This window comes from Schistocerca americana, chromosome 11 (genome assembly GCF_021461395.2).
Source record: "Schistocerca americana isolate TAMUIC-IGC-003095 chromosome 11, iqSchAmer2.1, whole genome shotgun sequence".
Taxonomy (NCBI): Eukaryota; Metazoa; Arthropoda; class Insecta; order Orthoptera; family Acrididae; genus Schistocerca; species Schistocerca americana.
Window position 1 is genome coordinate 45,950,101 of NC_060129.1, and position 27,615 is coordinate 45,977,715.

The window sequence follows — 27,615 nt, forward strand, 5'->3', positions numbered from 1 at the left end:
CAACTAATCACACTAAAAGGGGGGTTAGCCCTATTAGTGGTTTGTTCTTTTCGTCGCCTTTTACGACTAGCAGAACATACATTATTATTATTATTATTACTACTACTATTATTATCTTTTGAGCAACCACACTATCAGGAAGTTTATATTTTATTTGTTACACTTTACACCCTTTTACCTACAACAGAAACACAGGGTGTGTTCAACATTATTGAGATCCATAATACTGGAAGTTATTTAATCACAACACCGATCAGCAACAGGTGCAAACACAGTGGGCCGACAAAGTCAATGGAGTAGACAGCCGACTCACCTCCCTTGCCGATGACAGTGAGTAGTCCCACGAGGGCCGACCTGTCGGCACGCCGCTGCTCCGCGAGGTCGCGCGTGCCTACCAGCTTGCGCGCAGGGTGTGGTGTCGCCCGGTGGGGGAGGGCGGCGTCCCGGTCCGCGTCCTTAGGCCTCTTCCAGTGCTCCGGCGTCACGTCCTCGCCGTCGGCAGCGGAGACCCCCGTGTCCCGCGCGGGTGTAGGAGCGCGGGCGGGTGGCGGACTCGCGGGGGCATCCCCTACTGCAGTCTCGGCCGATCTCCTCCGAACTGGCGTTTCCTGAGTAAATAGAGTACATTACCGTTTAGCACCACCGAACAGGTGTACGGGGTAGGCTAGCTGCCGGGCAGCCTTTCTGTACTGCATTTGCAACTCGTTCCGTCACGTGCAAACGGCCTCTCCAAATACGATGAGATGTTAAAATAAACTTAAATATAGCACTCGGAGGGAAGGCTCTACTGAGTAACGAGTACACTGTGGTAACAATGGTTGTGTGATCGCAATACACACGTACAAAGATGGCAGTAATATAGTGTACACAAGGTATAAAAAGGCAGTGCATTGGGAGAGTTGTCATTTATATGCAGGGGATTCTCGTGAAAGGGTTTCCATGTGATTACAACTGCACGGAATCGACAGACAATGAACGTGGAACGGTAGTTGGAGCTAGGTGCGTGGGACATTCCATTTCAGAAATCCTTAGGGAAATCAATATTCTGAGATCCACACTGTTAATACCAAATGTCAGGTATTACCACTCACCACGGACAACTCAGTGGCTGACGGCCTTCACTTAACGAATGGGTGCAGCAGTGTTTGTGAGGATCTGTCAGTGCTAAATAACAAACTGGGTGAAAAAATTGCAGAAATCGACGTGAGACGTATGACGAACTTATCCACCCGGGCAGTGCGGCAAAATTCGACATTAGTGAACTGTGGCTGGAGACGACCGACAAGTGTCTACGGTGACCGTATCGGTCGGACACTATACAACTGGAAAACTGTAGCCCGGTCACACGAGTCCCAATTTCAGTCGGTAGGGTTCGAGTGTGGCACAGACTCCACAAAGCTGTGGACCCGAGTGGTCAACGAGGCACTACGCGAGCTGGCGGTGGCTCCACGGTGGCGTGGGCTGTGCCTGTGTGAAGTGAACTGGGACTGCCGGTCCGACCGAACCAATTAGTGACTGGAAACGGTTACGATCGGCTACTCGGAGACCGTCTGCAACCATTCACAGACTTCACGTTCCCGAGCAACGATACGTCTGAAGAACAATCCGGTTAATTCGAGCCGACGAGTCGGTCACCCAGATTGCCCAATGTGATCTCGTCGAACATTTACAGAACGCGAAACTTCGTGGCGGATTAAAAAACTCGGGAGTTCGAGTCTCAGTCTGGCACACAGTTTTAATCTTAAAGGAAGTTTCGTATCGGTGCACAATCCACTGCAGAGTGAAAATTTCAGTCCGGAAACGTCCCCCAGGCTGTGGCTAAGACGTGTCTCCGCAATATCCTCGATTCCGGGAGCACTAGTTCTGCAAGTTTTGCAGCAGACCTTCTGTGAAGATTGGAAGGTAGTAGGCAAGGTACTGGCGGAAGTAAAGCTGTGAGGACGGGGCACGAGTCGTGCTCGGATAGCTCGGACAATAGACCACACGCCCGCAAAAGGCAAAGGTCCCGAGTTCGAGTCTCGGTCCGGCACACAGTTTTAATCTGGCACGAAGTTTTATATCGGCGCACACTCCACTGCGGAGTGAAAATTTCACTTACAGAACATAATCGAGAGGTCGTTCGAGCACAAGGTCCTGCAAAGGTCGGACTTGTGCAATTACAGATGGCTATAGAGGCAACAAGGCTCAGTATTTCAGCACAAAACATCCGACAACTTGTCGCATCCGTGCCACACCGAGTTGCTGCACTGTGCCAGGCACTAAGAAGGTCGACACAATGTTAGGAGATATCCCACGGGTTTTGTCACTTCAGTGTATGATAAAATGAATGCATCTGTGCGTAAAATGAGTGAAACGTAACATTGGAGAAAAGGCCCCACTCGATATAATGTATGACCTATGATAAACACCATTTTTTCATTCACTGTCCTCTGTTCCATATGTAATACAGGAACCACTGGATCACAGGTGTCCAGACACTTATTAGTGGACATTAATATGACGCGTGCCCACCTTTATGGCGGCTCGAACTTCACTGGAGGCACTTTCGGAAATGTCCGAATGCCTGTAGAGGAATGCCAACCCATTCTTAATCGAGATGTGAAACCGGAGAATTTACTGGCCTCTAACACTGGGGTTCGGATCGGGACTCTGTGTAGGCCGATCCATTTCGGGAATGTTACAATCCGTAAACCACTGAATCACTGGCGTTCCATTACAGCGAGGTGCACTCCCGTACTGATACAAGCAATTATTATCTATAAACTACTGTACATAGTAAACAAAGCAGTAAAATGAATGCTTTCATATTCTTCTGCATTCACCATTTTTTTAGCGCAATAATGGGACCGTCCTCTACTCGTGAAAAACACCCCAATACCTCTCCACACTTCACTGTTTGCACTAAACATTATGGTAGGTAATGTCCTCCACATATGCAACAAACTAAAACCTTCCATCGTATTGTCACACTGTGTACCGTGATTTGTCACTTGGAATCATTCATTTGCAATCATTCACTGTGCGGCAGTGTCGTTCTTTACACCGCCTCCAGCTAACACTGAATACTGAAAGCTGTGCAACCACTGAACCTTATTCTTTCTAGCTCCATACGCAGTCACTGCCAACGGCCTCGCCGCAGTGGTAACATTGGTTCCCATAAGATCACTGATTTTTCTATTGTCAAAAACTACTTACTTTTACTACAGTAACATGTTAATGGAATGTTTCAAATAGAAAATTTAACTTTGCAGAAAATTCTCTGTGGGTAGTCTAGGGTACTCAGTTACTCAGTTACGTTCATACCGTACATCTCAAATATGCCTTCATTGTGCACAGATATTATGTTAATTTGGGCCGAACTGTCACTGAGGTGTGATTAAACATTCACGTAAATTTCAAGTGAACAATTATAGAGTATGACCATATATTATTGTCACTTGTTTGTATTACTTAGCTTCCTAAAAACTCCGTGTGGTTCACTGATCAGTTGCATTACAAACGTGGGCTTTACTATATAAAAAGAACAGTGGAAATAAATATCCATCTAATTCAATGGTTTGGTGTAAAACTATTCAAAGTAATGTTGCTTCAGGCTTTCCCCGACAACGATTCAAATTGTTCTTGGGTGAGATGATGAAGTTGTGAAATCCCCAGAACATTTCATTAAAGCAACTGCGATGAACACACTTCTGAGCTATTGCTGAAGACCCCTACTTGTGTCAGTCTAGTGAGGGTCACCTTTGACCTAGAATGCTCGAAACTGCACAGAACCGTGCTTACAAGGGAACCTCCCCATCGCACCCCCCTCAGAATTAGTTATAAGTTGGTACAGTGGATAGGCCTTGAAAAACTGAACACAGATCAATCGAGAAAACAGGAAGAAGTTGTGTGGAACTATGAAAAAATAAGCAAAATATACAAACTGAGTAGTCCATGTGTGAGATAAGCAACATCCAGGTGGGTGTAAACCCATGAGCGCTGTGGTCCTGTGGTTAGTGTGTGCAGCTGCGGAACGATAGGTCCTCGGTTCAAGTCTTCCCTCGGGAGAAAATTTTTATTTTTTATTTTCACACAATTATCAAAGTTCAGGCACTCACATATAATCAACTTCGCTCTCCAAAATTCCAGGACATGTTCAGATTTGCTTGGACATATGCAGGATTTGACGGTCTACACACGGAAAAATTTGAAAACGTTAAAAACATATGTTTTGACAGAGCACAGACAAAATTGTGTGACTGTGAAACTGTTGCATTCATTTGTTGCAGTTTATGAGACAAACACTTATGTTTTCACACTTTTTTGGGAGTGATTATCACATCCACAAGAAAACCTAAATTGGGCAAGGTAGAAGAATCTTTTTACCTATTCACCAAGTGTACAAGTTAGGTGGGTCGACAACATATTCCTGTCATGTGACGCACATGCCATCACCTGTGTCGTATAGAATATATCAGACGTGTTTTCCTGTGGAGGAATCAGTTGACCTATGACCTTGCAATCAAATGTTTTCGGTTTCCATTGGACAGGCACGTCCTTTCGGCTACTAATCACACGGTTTTGCGGTGCAGTCGCAAAACACAGACACTAAACTTATTATACTGAACAGAGACGTCAATGAACGAACGGACAGATCATAACTTTGCAAAAATAAAGAAAGCAAACTTTTCACTCTAGGGAAGATTTGAACCAAGAACCTCTAGTTCCACAGTTGCTCACGCTAACCACGGGACCACGGCGCTTCTGAACTTATACTCTCCTTGATGTTGCCTATGTTGCGCATGGACTACTCAGTTTGCATATTTTGCTTATTTTTTCATAGTTCCACACAACTTCTTCCTGTTTTCTCGATTGATCTGTGTTCAGTTTTTCAAGGCCTATCCACTGTGCCAACTTATAACTAAATCTGAGGGGGGTGCGATGGGGAGGTTCCCTTGTTAGAATAATACTGTAGATAAACAAACAACACTGGTCTGTGTCAACTGCATGCAAAATGTTGCATTATATCACAAGTGACATTTTAAAACAGAGAAACAAAGTGACACAATATCAATACCTTAGGACAGAAATCGTGCATAATTTAATGACATCAGTGTATCACTACATTTTCAATCAAGTGACAAAAAGCCTCAAAAACCTTCTGATTAAAGTAATTATAATCGTGTAAAACACACATATCCTACACATCTGATAGTACTTCAAAGTAGATGTGGGATTTTGATGAAGAGGTTAAAACAAAGTGGAAGAGAACAAGTTGTACAGCTCACTAAAGCCATATTTTTACACTCAAAATCACTTTTGCGCATTCAAGCAGTCCAATATCAAAAGTAACACTAATTACATTTTTAAATGGTTATACGGGTATGTCAATAATCACAAGAAATAAACATCAAGGGGTTGACAATACTTCACTGTTTTCGGTGACAATGTCTTCAGCATAACATCTTGTTCGGAAAATGTGCATCTATAAGGGTACAATCTGTATGGCCTGACCAGGAATCACACAACACTAGGCTCTTTTCACTTGTTACATGTTCATCAAGGACTGAAGTTAGGAAACGTTTGTGTGTTCTTTAGTCATTTTTTTCACTTTGGAATGTTTCATGGGCAGGGTATTTCAAGTTTCTTTGAAATATCTGGGCTCAAACTGCCTTGGGCCTCTTGATAACGGATGTACAGTTTGTTTTCTGTTTTTCTTTCTGTCTGTCATTGATAAAGCCACATCAATTGCGCAGCTGTGGGTAGAGCTGTGAACAGATTGCATTGCAGTAGCTGCAGTTTCCTCTCCTCTGTGAAAAGGTGTTGACAAAGACATTTCATACTGGAATTAACTCTGGTGACTTTTCCAAATGTTTCCTTTCTCAAAACCCTTCTCTGTCATAAACATGTTCACTTTCTTCACAAATTATTGTGGCCTCTCATCTACTATTGTCTTATACGTCCTTATGTGTGACAAACGTAGCAATATGCCTGGATGAAATGCCATATTCAGAGTTAAGATCATCGACAAAAGAAATTGAAATTTTGAAAGTGTCCAAGCCAATCATTTTAGACGCATCTGGTGCCCACATTTGCAAATGCCAACAGCGAACTGTAGACCCGAATGACTTTGCTCTACCAAACTGTGATATTAAATGATCTTTTATAGTTTGTTATTGTGACAGGCTGTTTTCTGTTTGAATACTCATGTTCACATTCAGATTCTTACTGCCCTTCAAAATCAGTAATCTATCTAGCGTGTCATCCCCACTATCCCCAACCCCTATTTCAGTTCCATATTCAGCAAGTCACAACATTGTTCCTAATACGTGGACAGGATTGATAGGATAAAAATTCTCTTCACGATGTCACTGTACACACTCATATGCAAACACTCCAAAACATACATTCACACAACTCTAGCACTTTTTCATGCAGCTACAATATGCCACCGTCTCATGGCGCTAGCTAGCAGCCAAATGCACAGTTTTGCACGGAAATGACACAGGCTGCTGTTGTTTTTATGATTGAGTGTTTGTCTAAACACAGTTTTATGCAGTTCCAAGTGTTCGGGGTCAAAGGTGTCCCTTGTAAGTACGAAATGTGCAAGCACGAAGACGACAGATTTGGTGACCAATATCAAAGGTTTCTGAATGGGTAGCAGGAAGGTCAGCTGTGCAACCTGTCAGACCATAAAACGAGGACTTCAGTGTATGCGCAAAGGCTGTTGTTCCTACTGTGCGTTGCCGTGCGACCATCCTCGCTGTTGTCGCTGTAATATTTAAGCTGTCACTAAAATGTCATCCGTCGTACAACCGACAGTTTCCCTTAGCCATCACTGCCACTTTAATACTGACAGCACTAGATCCCGTTGTGCGCAAAGCTGGAACACACGGTCTCCGTTCAAAATATTTGTCGAGATGTGAATTTCCACTGCTTCTTTATTACACTGTCCCAATGCGAAGATGTCAACAAGAGCATTTCGATAATTTTGCAGGCCATATTACACCAGATACTGAGCCAATGCTCGGCTACTACAGATTTCTCCAGCCAGTCAAAATGTGCGTGTCATCAATGTTCGACATATCCATCTTCCACAGTGCAAGTTTGTCCAATGTACAACTTCCCACAGCTACAAGGAATCTTATAAATGACAGGAATTCTCCAACCGAGACCGCCTTCACTGAGCCTAGAAGAAATCCGAGTTTCTTGGCACGCGGAAGGTGCAGCGTGACAAATCTTGTGAACAGAGGTACTGGATTCTAAATTGGCAGAATGTGGAATCTGCCGCTGGCAATATTAAAGTGACAGTGACCATACAGAGAAACTACTGGTCATACAAGGGATGACTGTTTGGTGGAGACATAAATATTTTGACAATGGCGAGGGCGTCACTCGGCAGCACGGACTTGTATTTCAGGATGCTACTACCGACAGAACCTGCTGCGGCCAAAGGCAGTGCACATTAAGAACGATAGATATCGGGCCACCAAATCTGGCAGCTTCACGCCTTCGTGTTTCCTACTTAGAGCGGAACAAATAGGAAGCTTCAATCACAGCTCAGAAGTATGTCTGTCAAACTGAAGATGTCAGTCAGTTGTGCCAAAGAAATATGGGGATTTCACGATGACATCCGACATCTCGCACAATAACAAGAACAACTGCTACTCGAAGCACCAAACAATCAGGTGTGTGTGTGTGTGTGTGTGTGTGTGTGTGTGTGTGTGTGTGTATATATATATATATATATAAAAACAAAGATGAGGTGACTTACCGAACAAAAGCGCTGGCAGGTCGATAGACACACAAACAAACACAAACACACACACAAAATTCAAGCTTTCGCAACAAACTGTTGCCTCATCAGGAAAGAGGGAAGGAGAGGGGAAGACGAAAGGAAGTGGGTTTTAAGGGAGAGGGTAAGGAGTCATTCCAATCCCGGGAGCGGAAAGACTTACCTTAGGGGGAAAAAAGGACAGGTATACACTCGCACACACGCACATATCCATCCACACATACAGACACAAGCAGACATATGTCTGCTTGTGTCTGTATGTGTGGATGGATATGTGCGTGTGTGCGAGTGTATACCTGTCCTTTTTTCCCCCTAAGGTAAGTCTTTCCGCTCCCGGGATTGGAATGACTCCTTACCCTCTCCCTTAAAACCCACTTCCTTTCGTCTTCCCCTCTCCTTCCCTCTTTCCTGATGAGGCAACAGTTTGTTGCGAAAGCTTGAATTTTGTGTGTGTGTTTGTGTTTGTTTGTGTGTCTATCGACCTGCCAGCGCTTTTGTTCGGTAAGTCACCTCATCTTTGTTTTTATATATAATTTTTCCCACGTGGAATGTTTCCTTCCATTATATATATATATATATATATATATATATATATATATATATATATATATATGAACTACCCTCCCGACCTGGTACAGAAGCAAATAACCAGAGCCACATCCTCATCTCCTCAAACCCGGAACCTTCCACAGAAGAACCCCAAAAGTGCCCCACTTGTGACAGGATACTTTCCGGGACTGGATCAGATTCTGAATGTGGCTCTCCAGCAGGGATACGACTTCCTCAAATCCTGCCCGAAATGAGATCCATCCTTCATGAAATCCTCCCCACTCCACCAAGAGTGTCTTTCCGCCGTCCACCTAACCTTCGCAACCTCTTAGTTCATCCCTATGAAATCCCCAAACCACCTTCCCTACCCTCTGGCTCCTACCCCTGTAACCGCCCCCGGTGTAAAACCTGTCCCATGCACCCTCCCACCACCACCTATTCCAGTCCTGTAACCCGGAAGGTGTACACGATCAAAGGCAGAGCCACGTGTGAAAGCACCCACGTGATTTACCAACTGACCTGCCTACACTGTGAAGCGTTCTATGTGGGAATGACCAGCAACAAACTGTCCATTCGCATGAATGGACACAGGCAGACAGTGTTTGTTGGTAATGAGGATCACCCTGTGGCTAAACATGCCTTGGTGCACGGCCAGCACATCTTGGCACAGTGTTACACCGTCCGGGTTATCTGGATACTTCCCACTAACACCAACCTGTCAGAACTCCGGAGATGGGAACTTGCCCTTCAGCATATCCTTTCTTCTCGCTATCCGCCAGGCCTCAATCTCCGCTAATTTCTAATTTCAATTTGCCGCCGCTCATACCTCACCTGTCTTTCAACTTCATCTTTGCCTCTGTACATCCGCCCCGACTGACATCTCTGCCCAAAAAATGCCCAAACTCTTTGCCTTTACAAATGTCTGCTTGTGTCTGTGTATGTGTGGATGGATATGTGTGTGTGTGCGAGTGTATACCTGTCCTTTTTTCCCCCTAAGGTAAGTCTTTCCGCTCCCGGGATTGGAATGACTCCTTACCCTCTCCCTTAAAACCCATATCCTTTTGTCTTTCCTTCTCCTTCCCTCTTTCCTGACGAGGCAACCATTGGTTGCGAAAGCTAGAATTTTGTGTGTATGTTTGTGTTTGTTTGTGTGTCTATCGACCTGCCAGCGCTTTTGTTTGGTAAGTTTCATCATCTTTCTTTTTAGATATATATATATATATATATATCTAAAAAGAAAGATGATGAAACTTACCATCTTTCTTTTTAGATATATATATATATATATATATATATATATCTAAAAAGAAAGATGATGAAACTTACCAAACAAAAGCGCTGGCAGGTTGATAGACACACAAACAAATACAAACATACACACAAAATTCTAGCTTTCGCAACCTATGGTTGCCTCGTCAGGAAAGGAGAAGGAAAGACAAAAGGATATGGGTTTTAAGGGAGAGGGTAAGGAGTCATTCCAATCCCGGGAGCGGAAAGACTTACCTTAGGGGGAAAAAAGGACAGGTATACACTCGCACACACACACATATCATTCCACACATACACAGACACAAGCAGACATTTGTAAAGGCCTTTCCTGACGAGGCAACCATAGGTTGCGAAAGCTAGAATTTTGTGTGTATGTTTGTGTTTGTTTGTGTGTCTATCGACCTGCCAGCGCTTTTGTTTGGTAAGTTTCATCATCTTTCTTTTTAGATATATTTTTCCCACGTGGAATGTTTCCCTCTATTATATATATATATATATATATATATACACACACACACCTGATTGTTTGGTGCTTCGAGTAGCAGTTGTTCTTGTTATTGTGTGTGATGTCGGATGTCATTGTGAAATCCCCATATTTCTTTGGCACAACTGACTGACATCTTCAGATGAAATGACTCTTCTCTCTGAGAGACCACTGCCCTGTGACAGAGTGTGAACTCCAAAGGCTAGAGCGAGCTAGCAACTGAACAAACGAAACTGCTTTCAAAACCAAATGAGGCCTTGTATGGAAATGTATTTTTCAGAAAAATGATTCATGCTCTACCTCTGGCAAAGACATTGACAGTGCAAAACCCGATGCCACGCCACAATCAAAGTGGAACACACACAAAACTCGATATGCAACTCTAATCAGAATTGCCACAGTTAATATATATATATAATGGAAGGAAACATTCCACGTGGGAAAAATTATATATAAAAACAAAGATGAGGTGACTTACCGAACAAAAGCGCTGGCAGGTCGATAGACACACAAACAAACACAAACATACACACAAAATTCAAGCTTTCGCAACAAACTGTTGCCTCATCAGGAAAGAGGGAAGGAGGGGGGAAGACGAAAGGAAGTGGGTTTTAAGGGAGAGGGTAAGGAGTCATTCCAATCCCGGGAGCAGAAAGACTTACCTTAGGGCGAAAAAAGGACAGGTATACACTCGCACACACGCACATATCCATCCACACATACAGACACAAGCAGACATATTTTATGTCTGCTTGTGTCTGTATGTGTGGATGGATATGTGCGTGTGTGCGAGTGTATACCTGTCCTTTTTTCGCCCTAAGGTAAGTCTTTCCGCTCCCGGGATTGGAATGACTCCTTACCCTCTCCCTTAAAACCCACTTCCTTTCGTCTTCCCCTCTCCTTCCCTCTTTCCTGATGAGGCAACAGTTTGTTGCGAAAGCTTGAATTTTGTGTGTATGTTTGTGTTTGTTTGTGTGTCTATCGACCTGCCAGCGCTTTTGTTCGGTAAGTCACCTCATCTTTGTTTTTATATATATATATATATATATATATATATATAAAAAGAAAAGAAAACCGCACAGCTTCGTCACAGTTTCTGTGGAACACAGAAGATGAATTGAAATTATTTAGCATGCTATTTTCAGTAGCACCAGACACTGTAAGAAATGCAACCAGAAATGAGCAATTTATGAAAGAGTACTCCATTCGAGTACAGATATTACAACAGCACAAATTTGTTACGACAGCTCGGCGACAAACCCCCGAAGCTATACAGAAATGTAGTTCACATCAAGTCTACTGATCAACATTTTGTTGTAATTTTTTTCTGTCACGGGGGGAAAAAAGTTGAAGAAAGGTCTGCACACAATGAACCATACGGCACAAAATATTTCGCCAATTGTAAATAAAATGCCATAAAAGTTAACATTTTTTATTTAGTTTAAAGTTTTCACTGAAATACACTTGCTACAAAAATATCTGGCAAGTTGTGCTCAACTCTCTTCGCTAGTACAGGGCCAGAGGCAGTAGTGTAAAAAGTGTCGCCATCCTGCACCCGACCAGCTTCCCACATGTGCGTGTGGAGTGCGTAAAATTTTGGTTGTAGCATTGTGCACAACAATTAACTGGTCTCAAGGGAGATAGAGCTAGCTTCCCGTATTTCTCCAGTCTAGTAATTCCTGTCTATCGCAGGGGTGGGATCCTACACTTCAAAAAGCCAGAGTGATAGAACGGCCAAGTTCAGACGGGGACCCTGTCTCGTGACGTATAGCTCAGAACCTGTGCCCAGAGTCACCAGTGCAGACCTTAACGGCAGAAGTAGATTTCAGTACAGTAAATCTGGCAGATGAAATGACTCTTCTCTCTGGGAGACCACTGCCCTGTGACAGAGTGTGAACTCCAAAGGCTAGAGCGAGCTAGCAACTGAACAAACGAAACTGCTTTCAAAACCAAATGAGGCCTTGTATGGAAATGTATTTTTCAGAAAAATGATTCATGCTCTACCTCTGGCAAAGACATTGACAGTGCAAAACCCGATGCCACGCCACAATCAAAGTGGAACACACACAAAACTCGATATGCAACTCTAATCAGAATTGCCACAGTTAATATTTTCACCTCAACTGGCTAAACAGATGAATGTGTAGACTTGATGAAAATGAAGAAAATCGACACACTCGGTCTTGTTGAAACAACATGGAAGGGATAGTATCTATGCTCATCTGGAATACCCCAAGCAAAAATGGAGTCAGTTCTGTTATGGATCACTGAATGAAAGATCATGTGGCGTTTCTGACTGTATTCATCACATCAGGCGAAAATTAAATTCTTCCCAAAATATAAACATCATTCATTGCTAGTCACCACAGGTTGATTGTGAAGGAGGAGAAGGAGAAAAAGAAGAAGAAGAAGAAGATTACCTCGAGGAAAGAGTACGGGAGGTAGTAACAATTATCGCAGGTGATACGAATGCCGAAGTGAAGACTGCAAGAGATACACACGGGAGTATTCTAGGTTCTTATGGGTGGGATGCATAAAACCCAAAAGTTAATAGGCTCTTCTTGACTTCTGTATGAGGAACAACCTTGTAATAGGGAACTCCTGGTATTAGAAGCCATAAGATCACAAGGTATGGATGGGGTGGAAGATGGTACCCTCTTATAGACTATTCAGATTGAGAATCAAGTTCAAAATAGAATGCTAGATGTTAAAGTGGTACTAAGCCCTTCCTTGGAAAGTGATCAATAGTCTCCTCACTGGCTGCTTCAGGTTCAATAAGCTAAACATTAGAGGCATACAAGGAGAAACTCAGAATGTGGAAACTGAAGGACAGTGATAAAGTCGTACAGTTCCAAGACGAAAAGACCGTACTTCCAAGAACAAGCATAAAAACAGTTGAGGTACTCAGCAATCCATCACGACTTCAGTGTTAATGCCGACTACAATACCCTCGTGTATATTTGTAATACAAGCTGCACAAAGCAGCTGACAATTGTGTAACTGTGTTCAAATGTACATTATTTTTTGTTTAACTCTATAGTTCTTTCTGGATACATTATAATTGGCAAGAATGACATATTCTAGAACAACCGAATAAATTTTCACTACTCCTAATGATTCAAAGTATTGAGAGAATAATTTGTTTATGCAGCTCATCAGTTTTTAGTACACACACTCCATCTAATAAAGGTCGATTCACACCAGAAAATGTCAGATAACACCGTCAAGTAGAGATGTGGAACTTTGCTTTGCCTAGTACCAAATGGTGTAAGTGAGGTTATGATATCATCCGAGAGAGAGAGAGCCAGAATATACTAAATCTGAACTGAAGACGGGAAATGTCAAACTTTGTTAGCGCCATTTTTTCACAGAACACAATTTCATTACTATCGTGTTGTCAGTTCCCTGTTGCACGTCCCTAGATTTCTGAGTCTTAAATTGTAGAGAAAATGTTTACAACATTCATTACCAAATGTTGTGCCAACCAGTGCTTCGCCTTGAGCCTTGAGTATGGTATGTCAAGGTCTCCTCCGTTCAATTGATCCACAATTTGTGCAGTAAGCAAAGGGCAAGTAAGTTTCTGTCTCAAACAACAAAACATCTCACACAAAAGGAGATAATTTGTGTTTCAAAAATAGTATAACAAGGGGTTCCACAGTAAACTTCACAATTCTGATCCCACGAACGCAACTATGTAAGGAAACTTTGTCGCACACAATCTTACCACTCACTGAAATTAAATTTCAAAGTGAGGTACGTCCACAACACCTAAAACTATTTTTGAAATTCGTGAACAGAATACAAATTTACACACAGTTTTCACTCCAGTAGCATATTATATGGAGAGTCAAATAAAGTCACAATGTACTGGACTACGGAAGTAAGATCTAGCTGTTAGGTTCACTGGATGAAAGCTGTCAAATGCAATGTGTCGTGTTTGGCCACTATTCAATTTGTTTTTAAATTGTGGTGCTTTAGACTGAGGAATATATTTTTCTTATCAAATATGTGTTTCAATGAGGTGATAAAATACGTAAATTTGCTGAAAAATTCCTGGAAAGGGCTGGAGCACACTGTAATGCTGTCAGTAACTTATTGATAAATTTCGAGATATGGGCACAGTGTTTGAGATGCCAAATGAGTGGGATATTTCTGATTCTATGGAGCACAGCCCAGAAAAATCATCTTGGAAGTTGGAACGTTGCGAAGATAACAGGCTCACAACCGCGCACTAAGCAACTTGGAAAATATTGAAATTGTTCTGGTCTAATGTGGCAGCAGTGAAAGAATTGAGAGATGTGGATCGTGAAAACTGAATCCTTTACTGCAAATAGTTTACATCTCTTATTGACATGAGAACCACTGATATTCTCAATGTCATAGTCTGTACAGACGAGGCCCAATTCTAGCTCTCCTGTCGTGTTAACGCAAAACACGATTACGGCCAACGAAGAATCTTGAAATGTCACTGCAGGATCAGGGAATTGCTGTGTGGAAAAATTTTTTGGGGAATGTGCAACTTCAAAAAACATACGGCCCCTTTGTTCGCCGCGTCTTATTTTGACAGACTTCGTCTTTGGGTAGCAACAAAATCTCACAATCATACCTGCATACTTTGGGACTAAAAAACTGAAAATGACCGCAAATATGAGAAGCGTACCACTTTCAGATCTGTATAAAGATTTTTCCAATAAAATTAAATGGGTTTGTACTCTTACAGCTGCCACGGACGTCGCTTCTAACGTATGTCGTAACTGCCTGGTAACTTTCCGAAGACCCTGTACATCTTGAAACACTCTAGATAGAAAAACTGAAGCCAGCAGTTTCTGTGTCCTGCAGAAGAAGACAAGTAATATGTCAAAATGTTTGCTCTTAAACTAAATCATTTTTACTAAATCATTCAGAAGTACATCAGAAATGATATTTTCACAATTACTAAATATAAAAGAGTTACGACTTCCAGGTGATCACTCAAGTATCTGATCTGACCTATGCCAATGGGTCACATCATTTGCTCCTGTAACATCACTTACCTCTGCCTGTACCATTTCCTCTTCCCGGCCATTCTGCTCCTCTGTGTCCGGACTGGATCCAGACTTGAAGTGTTTGCCGGTCTGCACCGGGACAGGTGTGCCACTACGCGGACTCCCGTCTGCAAAAGAAAGGGTTCCAATCTGTCACATGCAGCAAATCGTATTCCAAACAAGGATAGCAATATTATACTTTTAAATGATAAACCACCAACAAACGACAGTATGAGTAGCTAACGGGTGCACTGTTTTGTTCCCTCCAAAGAAAACAGAGAAGGAAATGCTAGAGGCAAATATTCTGCAGACAGATCGAAATTGCCTCGGGGCAACAATAGGGAACACGGCATTTCTTCCTTAGAAGGAGATAAACCTCCAGATGTGAAAGGAATTTGGGTGTACCTCAAGGAAAACTTACTGCGATGTAGCAGATAATGTCACAAGTTCCGTGAGATTCTTAACAGACGATGCTATTACACGCAGAGAAATTGTAACACTAGAAAATTGTAGAAACATGCGAGAAGAGGATTGACACTTGTTGCAGGGATTGGCAGGTGAATCGCAATACAAACAAATGTAATACTTTGGGCATAAATAGGCAGAGAGAGAGAGAGAGAGAGAGAGAGAGAGAGAGAGAGAGAGAGAACTGATTGCAGAGGCAACCCGACAACTGGCCCGTGAAGGCTCTCAGGTAGGAGGAAAGACATTGTTCTGTACGGATATCTTTAAAGTTGTACTTTATTAGCAATACTAATTTCAAGCATAGCTCATTTTCAAGTGCATCTAGAAACAATGGCAACACACCAAATTAAATGAGTGTTACAATATAAAAACATATGCAACTGTAGTGCTTTCTCAAACCCAGTTTTACAGATATGTATTTGTTTCTTCATTAATTAAAAATCACCTCGGTTATCCACAGCAGTGTCACCAAGGTGCATAAAACAGAATGCACAGAGTGACAGTGGTTGCAAGAACTACAGTATTAGCACACAATTATGTACACCTTTTTAATCGTGTGTATTACTCCACGCACACTGTACTTCAGATCGTGCACCTCGACAACTGTGTTACGCATAGTCACGCGTGGCACACAATTTTTAATTGAGGAATACGGTGTGTGTACATGTCTTATAGAGCCCGGTGGAACGGTGCCGTTCCTCACATTTATAAAGCAGTGCCGATACAGAAGAAATCGATCTCCTGCAGGACTTGTAGGACAGGAAGGAGTGCGCCACAGACCTGGGGAGATGGTGAACTTCCTCTTGTTGTTGGCAGCGAGCACCAGCAGGCAACGGCTAGAGCTGAGCGAGCTAAGGATCTCATTGCTGCACAGGCGCTTGACTCGTGACCGCGTGCCGGGTGTCTCGTCGCTCGCCGTACCCCGTGGCGTACTGCCACTTTCGCCGCTGCCGTTGAATGAGTCACTACGACCGCGTTTCGTCCTGTGGGAGACAACAGTGCTACTGTAGGTAGTGACACGGTTACAAAAACCACTGCACAGAGGGCACAGTGGGGTCTACAGTTCTCGAACGTACACAAATATTGCTGTTGTTGTTGTTGCAGTCTTCAGATCCAAAACTACTTTACTGCAGCTCTCCACATTAGTATGTACTCTGCAAGACTCATCCTAACTACTCCAACATACATTTGCCTGAACCTGCATTGTCAACCTTTTGTCTGCATCTACAATTTTTACCACCCACAATTCCTTCCACTACCAAACTGTCGATGCACTGAGGCCTCGATATATATGTCCTACTGACTGATCTCTTATTTTTGTCAACTTGTGCCACAAATTTCTGTTTTCCTCAATTCAATTCAGTACCCCTTCCTTAGTCATGAAATTTATACATATAATCTTCAGTACTCTCCTGTAGCACACATTTCAAAATCTTCCATTTTCTTACCATACACATTTCATTTATGTACATAGCTAGACTCAATTACCTACAGACAAGACTTCCTACAAATAAACTTATATTCGACATTAATGAAGTGTTCTCTTACAGATATTCTTTTCTAGCTATGCCCAGTCTACATTTTATATCGTCTTTACTTCTGGCATCATCAGTTATTTCACCACCCAAATCAAAAGCATCACCTATTTTGTGTCTCATCTCCAAATCTAATTCCCTCAAGTTATTCCCCTAATGAAAAACATCTCCAGCTTTTAGTGTCTCATTTCCTAATTTAATTCTCTCTCAGTCAGCTGATTTAATCTGACTACGTCCAATTAGCCTTGTTTTACTTCTGTTGAAATTCATATTGTAATTTCATTTTAAGGCATTATCCATTCTGTTCAACTGATCTTCCAAGTCATGTGGAGTCTGACACAATTACATTTGAACCTCAAATGTTTTTTTTATTATTCCTGAACTTTTGTCTCCTTTACCAAATGTCACCTCTGTTTCCTCACTGCTCGCTTAATGCACAGATTGAATAACATGGGAGATATGGTACAATCTCTAATAAAATCTTCTCGGTTTTCAGCTCGTGTCAATTCAAATAAAATTCTTGAGCTTTTGATGGATATCTGTGCCATTGTCATCAGGAGTAAAAACCACTAACAGCTGGTTGGATCTTTTGACACAACTGTTTCCAATCGGACGGTCAAGTTGTTCTGTCGTATTCTGACAACAGTGTACGTCTTCTATTGTCATGCACATTATGACGTAACAGATAGTAAAGTGATGGGATTACCACTGTCTCCAACAGGCTCTGAATTCTGTGGCATTACAACTGTTGTGCTTCCTAAAGTACATCGATGACACCTCTCTGACAGGGCCCCACAGTGAAAATGCCCTGCAACAGTTTGTCAATCACACAAACGGTGCCCAACCAGACATCAAATTTACCATCGAGATGGAGAAGGACGGCAAGCTACAGTTCTCGGATGTTTCAGTAGAGTGGGCGGCAGGAGGCCGGCTCGGTCATTCAATGTATGTGAAACAGACACATTGATCGATACCTGAACACTGATAATTTTTACAGCCTGTGCACAAGAACAAGATCCTGAACACATTAATACACAGAGCGAAAGTTATATCTCACGACGACTGTCTACGTCTGAATTGCAGCACTTTTAACAGGTGTTCCAAAAGAACGGTTATAGCAAGAGACACATAGCAAATGCTTTCAAGTGCCACTAAAGGAAGATGCCTCGTGAGCCGGTTGGTAGAAGAGGGCAAGCTGGCTACTTTCCTGCCACACTGTGAAGCAATGAACAGCAAGTTAGGACACGTGTTGCAGAGGCACGGACTGAGACCAGTGTTCCAGCTCGCCCCAAGACACGGGATATGCTACATCCTATTGAAAAGACAATGTAGCTCTTCGTGTGCTCACTGTGTACGGTATCTGTACAGGTCAGATAATTCGCACAGCTGCAGAGTGTTTTACTGAGCGCAAGAGGCATATTAAACAAAGGGTGGTCGACAAGTCGGCCATAGCCGAGCGCCGCTTGGAAAACGGACACAAAATACAGTTTGAAAACACGAGAGTCGTGGCTCGTGGGTCAACATAGTAGGATTCTGTTACAAAAGAGGCAGCTGAGATCAGATTAAACATCAACAATTTTAACAGAAACCGGGGGTACACACTTAGTAGGGTGTGACGACAGGCTTTGGATATCCAAAGAAGGCAAAGACAGATGCCTGAAACATGTAGGGAGACAGGAATGGGAGTTTCAAACGTGGTGCCGGCCCCGCACGCGACCTGATGTCACACGGTCCCGGGGGGGCTGGAGCTGCTACCGTCTGCCTACTTCACCTTCCACCCACGCACCGTTTCGGCCTCCTCCGATCGGTGCCGGAGGTCGCAATAGTGCCAATATATGTGGAAACCCGTGCCGGCACCGGCAGTCGGCGGTTTTTAATCCCGACGACGACAGTGTAGATAGGCATCGAAAGCTAGAGAATTTTATTCGAACTGACACGGCTCGAAAACTGAGAAGATTTTATCCTCACATGCCACTGCAAAAACAACTCCTAGGACACTTGGTACAACCTTATTTCACTGTCTCTGAAGTTCTTAAAATCTTAACTGTCATCTGGTTTCTGTACGAGTTGTACAAAACCTTTTTACTCCTTGTTTTATCTTCTAACTTCAGGATTTCAAAGAGTATATCTCAGCCAACATTGTCAAAAGCTTCCTCCATATCTACAAATACTATAAATGCAGGTTTCCCTTTCTTTAATCTCCTTTCTAAGATAAGCCACAGGGTGAGTAATACCTCGGGTGTGACTACACCACGACTTGTGAATTACAACACGCCGACAGGTTTCTGTCAAAGTGGAGTGTTCAGATTTGACATTCATTTGCACACAAAAGAATAAAAATGGACCTAATAACAGTGCTATGACCCCGTATTTGAACGTATAAAGATTCCTTAGATCAGTTTGCTGTTCCAAAGAAATAGAAATAATGGACACTTTCTCAATATAAAGGTTAAATTCCCTTTCAATAAAAACCACTTACTGATGTAATGTGCATGGACAACAGTGGGGCTTTGGCATATAGATACTTACAAGATTGCTTTATACAACTGGTGGAGGTAAGCACAGGAAGCTATCGGGCCAAGCCCACTGCAAATGTCGGGGACCTTCTTACGCCAACTCAGCTATACATCCCAACACCTACTGTCCCAAAAAGAAAAGTGCCTCGAGAGTGAAAATTTCTTCACTGATAACCTTCCCTTCACAGCATCCTCCTCCCATCTGATGCCAAATTCCTATATTCCCTACAATTAATTGTGTCAGTATACTACCACTCTTCTTTCCCGCCAGATACTTGGTGCCACTATCCTATTATAGTACTTTCAGCTTCACACATCACACATTTGTGCCAGTCAGTGAAGACAAAGAAAAGGCCAAATGATGAGTTTGCATGCTACAACATAATGTTTCATTTTGAGTTAATTTGCACAAATCCCAGCAAAATTGGTTGTGTTTCCAATGGCCCTTGTAGCCCTACTGTATAATGAGTTTGTATCAATTTTTTCAGTGCCTGAGGATATTATACGTTAGATACCGACTTCTCGGTTTTTGAACAGTGTAAAGACAGCAAAATTTGCTGACTGCTTTCTGACAGGTAGAAATGACAGCAATTTAGACAAAGGGAAAGTAAAGTTCATGTATGACAGATACCAGATGGAAGCAGGTGATGACAGTATTTGTTAGTCTATAAATAGTAAAATATACACAAAGTATCCACTAAAAGCTTTTTGTGAGATGCTAATACACCCAGGACCAGTACCAGGATGGCTAATAAAACTTGCAAAAAACTGAAAATTACAGGTGTGAAGAAGAATATGGTGTCAAGCAGCTCCTGATAAATTAATGGTGAGCAGAGAGATTTTGAGTCATACAAGGAATGAGATTTCAGTATTCCCCATTAAAGTTAAAAATGCACTGGAGGCTATTACTGAGGGTATGAAGGTTGTTACTGCAAGCAAATTGTACAATGCTCCAAGAATATTATGAAATAAAATTTCTTGGTCTAACTCCACAAGAATCTACCCGATAAATTAATGCGAATTAATGAATGATTAGAAGGGGGGGGGGGGGGGGGGAACACAGCATACCACAATTATGACTTTTCTTTCCTCTCAGCAGAGCTATATACCACCAATAACCAGTAGTATAGCCGCAGTTTTGAAACATCAATAATTTATTTGGAATGATATTCATATAATTAACACACTCTGAGATAATAAGTATTTTAAAATTTGTGATTTATAAAACTCAATAAAAATCAATTTCAATGTTAGGTTAAAAACACGGAATTCCCTGAGCTTTCATGAAATTCCATGTTTTCCAAAACTGCCACCCTGAATACCATTAGTGGGAAATGAAATAAGAGAAAAATGTAGTGTTTTCTTGGGAAAGCCATGATACTTATTTATCAGTGGGTCCTAGAGAATTGCTCTTCTCTCATTCAACTAGAAAAAGCATAGGTTGTTGATTTAATCAGATGGTGTAAATGGAGGGGGGGGGGGGGGGGGGGGGGGGGGGGGATAATCCGCGTTTTTCCCCGGATTTCCCAGTTAAAAAATACACTTTTTCCATGTTCCATAACAGTATACCTTTCCACACAACAGTAGAACTTATCAATCCTTTGAATAAGTAACATTTTATACATCACTGTGAAAGATGCCCACTATTTTTTATTTACTTAAATTGGCATATTTCGTGACAGTACCTTTTCCGTGACATGTTTACAAGGCGATATTTGTCTTGGCTTCAGTTGTCTAGTGGAAGTATGATTCCACAATGCAGTTTCGTCAGCTGCAGAAATGACCCGGTTCAATGCGTCTGCCTCATTTTTGGTGCTTCAATACCATTTCTTCGAATGTGGTTTATTCTTAAAGTTTATATAGAAAAAATAGTAACATAATTCATTTTTTCCTGTTCACTAGCAAATTATTTATGACGGCGACCTGCACATTGTTCTACCGTCAACACACACCAAGAGTTCACTGCCGACTGACTACAGTCAAAGACGACTCCAGTGTCAAAGACATTTTAAACAACGCACAAGTTTCCACTTGTAATCAGTCTCTTTGATATTCTTCGTCACATTTACTAATAGTAATCAATATGCTGTCACTCTCAAAAATACAAGTAAATTAGCATACAATAACGCAAATTACAATAAAAAAAATTCTGACAAAAATATAAGAAAACATTTACAATTTGGTATCGACAAATCCGGTAGAAAATAACACATCTCCCAGATCCATTACAACTGGCACAGAACTTCTCGCTGCCACTTTAGAAAACAAAACCCAGCAAAAGAAAAGTCAGTATTGGAAAGATCTCTGATGTGCAGCAACATGTACGCTGCATATTTTGGTATTATGATACGTTGCATATTTTTGTAATTACGAGAGTATAAATTCAAATTCCACCAAACACAACATGTTAGTTTTCCAAGAATTGAAATCAAGATTGTGATGCCCTTTTGTGAGCCAACCACAGTTCATGTCACGTGATCTTGCCAGCCGGTGACAGCAGATATTCAGAGCATAGAACACATGATGCCAATAGCAACATCACTGTTAAGCAGCAAGAACACACAACTAGGAAAAGTTAAGGGGTTAAATTAATATACAAAGTGTAGCTAAAGAAAAGCTAAGCTTTCACATACAATATTGATGTCAAAGATCAATAAGCCACAAGAGAAGCTAAGCTTTCACATGTAATACTGGTCTTTCTTGTTTGTGTTGCACTTTAAGATACATCACAGAAATGTATTAGTAAAAAATTTAAAATAATGACATAAATTTCTGGTCTTCTGGGCTTGAAATTCTTCAAAGTGGCCGGTCCTCAAAGTGTCAAGTTTTAAATGAGAGAGACATCCTCTGCGATTTAAAAAATTCATCGCACATTCTTACACATAACATAATTCATCTTGCGCAAAAGGAAATTTACTTCGAAAGTAACGCTTTTCAAACCACTATTCGCAATATTTTCCTGAGACCTGTTAGAAATAGGTTTCAGCAGTTCTCGGAGAGCACTAAAAAACAGGCATTACTGTGCTCCCACAGCTACAGTGGCATAGGGAGCCCGTATGTTTGCATGTATAAAGCAATAAGATATCTTACCTTATGTCATAGAAGAAACAGGACATCAGAGGATACTCCAAGAGCATTGGAATTTCATAAACCATACTAAAATGTATAATTCGGGTTGAAGTGCACATTTGTATGTCCAGATTCACAATGAAGTAGGCCCCAACCTGATATTAAGGTTTTCAGAGTGGTTTTTGGAATGTAAATTTTCTTGGAGTACCAGTACTGTACTATCTCATGTTTGGTTCTTTATTATGGCAAAATGTCGTATGTGCCAGAAGATGAAAACGTGCACTTGAAATTCAGTGAACAATTGAAACCAGTCTATACTGTGGAATGAAACGCTTCATATCAAACAAATTGACTGCCTCAGTGGAGAAAATTAATAAAAGCCAAATTTCTTTAGCAAACCGACAAAAACAACTTCATTGTTCTGCAAGACAATTGTTGGTTGACTGCCAAAAATGTGGAAATAAAATAAAATCATAAAACTGAGACTAGTTATATATTTCAGCTTCCCATAATTATGTGAATGTACTTTAATTCACTTGACAGCTCCCAGCCACAGAAATCCATTTTATCTTCATCTTACGTGGGAGCTGTACACGAAGAGGAGACAGCAAAATCACTAAACGTAAACATAGGTCACATGGAGACTACCCCACTCCCCAATACAACTCAGACCACTCTGCGCAATCGCAAATCTGGTAGCTCGGGCGCACCAGCAAAATTTTTCCTGTTAACATCTGGCTTCATGTGGCCAAAAGCGGGAGATGGTACTACTCGTATGCAACTGAACTGATCCCCAGGGATCAGTGTTGGGGCCACTCCTGTTCCTTATTTATATAAATGATATGCCCTCTAGTATTAAGGGTAACTCTAAAATATATCTGTGTGCCGATGACACTAGCTTGGTAGTAAAGGATGTTGTGTGTAACATTGGCTTGGTTTCAGATAGTGCAGTTTATGACGTGGCTTGTAGAAAATAAACTAACGTTAAATCACAGTAAGACTCAGTGTTTACAGTTTCTAACACACAACACAACTAAACCTGATGTTTTAATTTCACAGAACGGGCATATGATTAGTGAAACTAAACAGTTCAAATTTCTAGATGTTCAGACAGATGATAAAATGTTGTGGAAAGCCCACGTTCAGGATCTTGTTCAGAGACTTAATATTGCCATTTTTACTATTCAAATGGAATCTGAAGTGAGCGATTGTTTGACATGAAAATTAGTCTACTTTGCTTATTTTCATTCACTTATGTCATATGGTATTATATTTTGGGGTAACTCTTCTCATTCTAAAAGGACATTTTTGGCTCAGAAATGGGCTGTTCGAGCAATAAGTGGTGTAAGTTCACGAACCTCTTGTCGACCCCTGTTCACGAGTCTGGGTATTTTGACATTGGCCTCTCAATATATATATTCCTTATTGTCATTTCTTGTTAACAATATTAGCTTATTCCCAAGAATAAGCAGCTTTCACTCGGGTAATACTCGGCAGAAATCAAACCTGCATTTGGATCGGACTTCCTTAGCTCTTGTGCAGAAAGGTGTGCTGCATACTGCTGCATCCATTTTCAATAAGCTACCACTCGAATTCAAAAATCTTAGCAGTAATCCACGTGCTTTCAAATCGAAACTGAAGAGTTTCCTCATGGATCACTCCTTGTATTCTGTCGAAGAGTTCCTTGAAAAATTAAGCTGATTCTTATTGTACTGTTGATTGTGTTTACTTAAACTTATGGACTGACTTTATTCAAGTTCATAAACATTTATTTTTATCTGTTATTACTTTTATGTTGTAATTTCATGTACTGACACATTCCATGAACGTGGAGATTTGCTCCTTAATTTGGTCCCATGGAACTTGACGTGTAAAAAAAGCGCATTCAGACCATCTTACGATACAACAACAACTTCCATTATACCTTCTCATTCACTTTTTCAAAAATTTTAATGACATCAGCATGCAGGCATTATGGGAGTATGCGTCACTGACTCCTCATTAAGTAACTCCAGATACAGAGATAACTGAGGCTACTTCACAGCATACAAACACATTATGTAATATCAAATGTCTTACCTCTGCTGTTCAATGATATACGATCTAATAAAAAGCTTGCAAATTTGGTAAATCAAAGAGAAAGGCACTAAAATTAATGAGACATTTGGGGGGGGGGGGGGGGGGGAGCACACACATCACTTCCCAAAGCAACAAAACTTATATTATACTAAGTACAGAGAGAAGCAGCTGTGTTTTTCGGTTGTACAGAACTTTCATGCTTTCCTTTTTAGTTTTAGTCCTTGAAAATGGACAAAAACTAACTCATAATCACAAAATGGCACTTTCTACCATGTGGTTACAGTTTTCTATCTACTGATTGAACATTATTCTGATGCATAGTTTGAATAAAAGATATTGTACAAAAAAACTATTCTCTAAAAATTTAGTTCTGTTATGTCTGGGACCAGTAAGTCATTAGATTGAAAATCAAATAACTACCTGGTTAGGTTAAGTGACATTAATCAGGAGGAAAACACGTGCGCGCGTGTGTAACACACACACACACACACACACACACACACACACACACACACTAATAAAATATCTGCACACGTATCCAGTAAGAAAAATACGTGACTTACGTGATGTTCTCAAGGTGTCTCTTCGACATTACAGTACAACCAACACAACAGCCCATTTCACAAGCACACTTTGCCTCAGCCACCACAGTTTTCCACAAGGTAAGATACCATCAGAAGCACCCACACAACATTGCCTCTTACATCCAGTCTTACTACTACACCAATACAGAGTGCACATCCTGGGAATAAAGTACTACTAATTGTCCAAAAGAAGGGAACTGAAAGAGATTAAAAATAAAAACAACAGATTTCAAATAACAGTAATGTTAAAAGTAACTCTAGAAACAGATCATTTTCACACTGACGGTATACACCAAACTTATAATTAGGGACTTGAAACATTAACATGTCTGGGAATTATGACAATAATATGAAACAGATAGTTGCTACTCACCATATAGCGGAAATGCTGAGTCACGCACAGGCACATCAAAGAGATTGTCATGAAGCAAGCTTTCACCCAAGAAAACACACACACACACACACACACACACACACACACACACACACACACACAGTCTTCTTCTTGTGCCTATCTGTACCCCGGCATCTCCGCTATACAGTTAGTAGCAACTGTCCTTTTCACAATACTGTCATTATTCCATCCGGGATTTTTGACTGATTTTATAAATGAGAGTTTTATTTCAAAACACAAATTTAAGTAATAAATGTTATTTCATAACAAATTGTATCCAAATGAACTACTTTTTCAGCGACACAGTTTTTTTTTTCTGCCCATGAATGTCAAAAATTAACCAGTTTTCAGTTCCTGGTATTGCACAACAATTGCTGAAACTTGGAAAGAGAATATGTACAAGAATGATTTTTGAAAATGAAGATTGCAGCTATCCACAATAACAGTGATGTGTAAGTGCACACGTAAGTTACACTTCACTTTGGTGCCAAGTCAAACAGTGGGCGGTTGACTGGTCCTATCAGATACACACTATATATGGCAACATCGAGCTCAACCATGGGATCTAGTATTTCAGAATAAAGAAATGTGCAAGTTTAACAACAGAAAATCCAGGATGGAGACTGCTGTCGTGTGTGTGTGTGTGTGTGTGTGTGTGTGTGTGTGTGTGTGTGTGTGTTCTGTCTCCGATGAAGGTCTTGTTGGCTGAAAGCTCATTTTCTGAAAGTCTCTTTGTTTCGCCTATCTGCAACTCAGCATCTCTGCTATGTGGTGGGTAGCAACTATCCTCTTCATAAAAAATGTGTAAGTTTGCCTGGTAGCTACAGATGGTATTATGTGAAATTGGTGACACTTTTACTAGGCAGCTTAAGTGCAGAATGTTTAGAACTGTGACTGTGTGCAATGCCGGTAGAGGTCAGGGCCAGAACTACCCAACTTACGGCACTGCCAAGCTCAGCAAGCAATTGCGTGATAGCCATTAACCAAATGCTTTATGCTCTGTGTTACGCATAGCTGGCAATTTTCTTATTTTGAATTGAGTGAAGAGACTCATCCCAGACCATCATGGGACTAGAGTGTGACTCTCATGACACCATAAGGGATTTGTCATCCATATGACCATTATGACAGTTCTGCTTTCACATCACTTCACAATGCCTGGCGACTGAAGTTATCATTTGATTATTCTTGCTGCTGCCTGTCACACTGCACTCACTACTGGTTGTAGTTTCTGCACTATAGCAAGTGGAAACAAAACTGGTTAACATCTTTTGACAAAACCAAGAGTCTTCCTGTGACAAATGGAGTTATATTTTGGCTCTATTTCTACTTTAAGTACCTTGTCGGTACTATCTCTACGACTGTCAAGAATGTGTGGCACAGCTAGGAATGACCACAAAAAGGCTCTGAAGTATGATTATCAAGACTCATAAGCTACAGATTCGAAATCACTGTTCTTCAGATTTTGAAATTATCAAACTCAGCAGGCAAAAATGACGATATTATGAAAAAGTTGTCACTCTGGGCCAAAATGCTAGAGTTGGCAGTCGTGTGCATGAGGTGTGCTTTTGCGCGCGCGCGCGTGTGTGTGTGTGTGTGTGTGTGTGTGTGTGTGTGTGTGAGTTTTACTGACAAAGGCTTTGGCCGAAAGCAATATGTCAGTCTTTTAATTGTGCCTGTCCGAAGCTTGACGTGTCTCCTTTACAATAAGTAGCAATGTGTCTTTTCCTACATTGTTAATATTACGAAAAGGATAGATTGCTAAGTCGCAGGCATGCACAACAATGAGACTGCTAAATAAGTAAGCTTTCAGCCAAAAAGCCTCCTTCTGAATTAGATAACACACACACACACACACACACACACACACACA

General features: G+C 41.3%; 1 protein-coding gene across 1 annotated transcript in view; it reads right to left on the reverse strand.

Annotated features, from left to right (window-relative positions):
• LOC124553736 (mucin-19) overlaps nt 1-27,615 on the reverse strand; it is a 136,537-nt gene that overhangs the window by 83,504 nt on the left and 25,418 nt on the right. The window contains exons 5-7 of the mRNA XM_047127667.1: nt 16,346-16,548; nt 15,110-15,228; nt 314-608 (exon numbers count right to left, since the gene is read on the reverse strand). Coding sequence (XP_046983623.1) covers nt 314-608; nt 15,110-15,228; nt 16,346-16,548 — 617 coding nt within the window. The remainder of the gene's footprint in view (nt 1-313; nt 609-15,109; nt 15,229-16,345; nt 16,549-27,615) is intronic.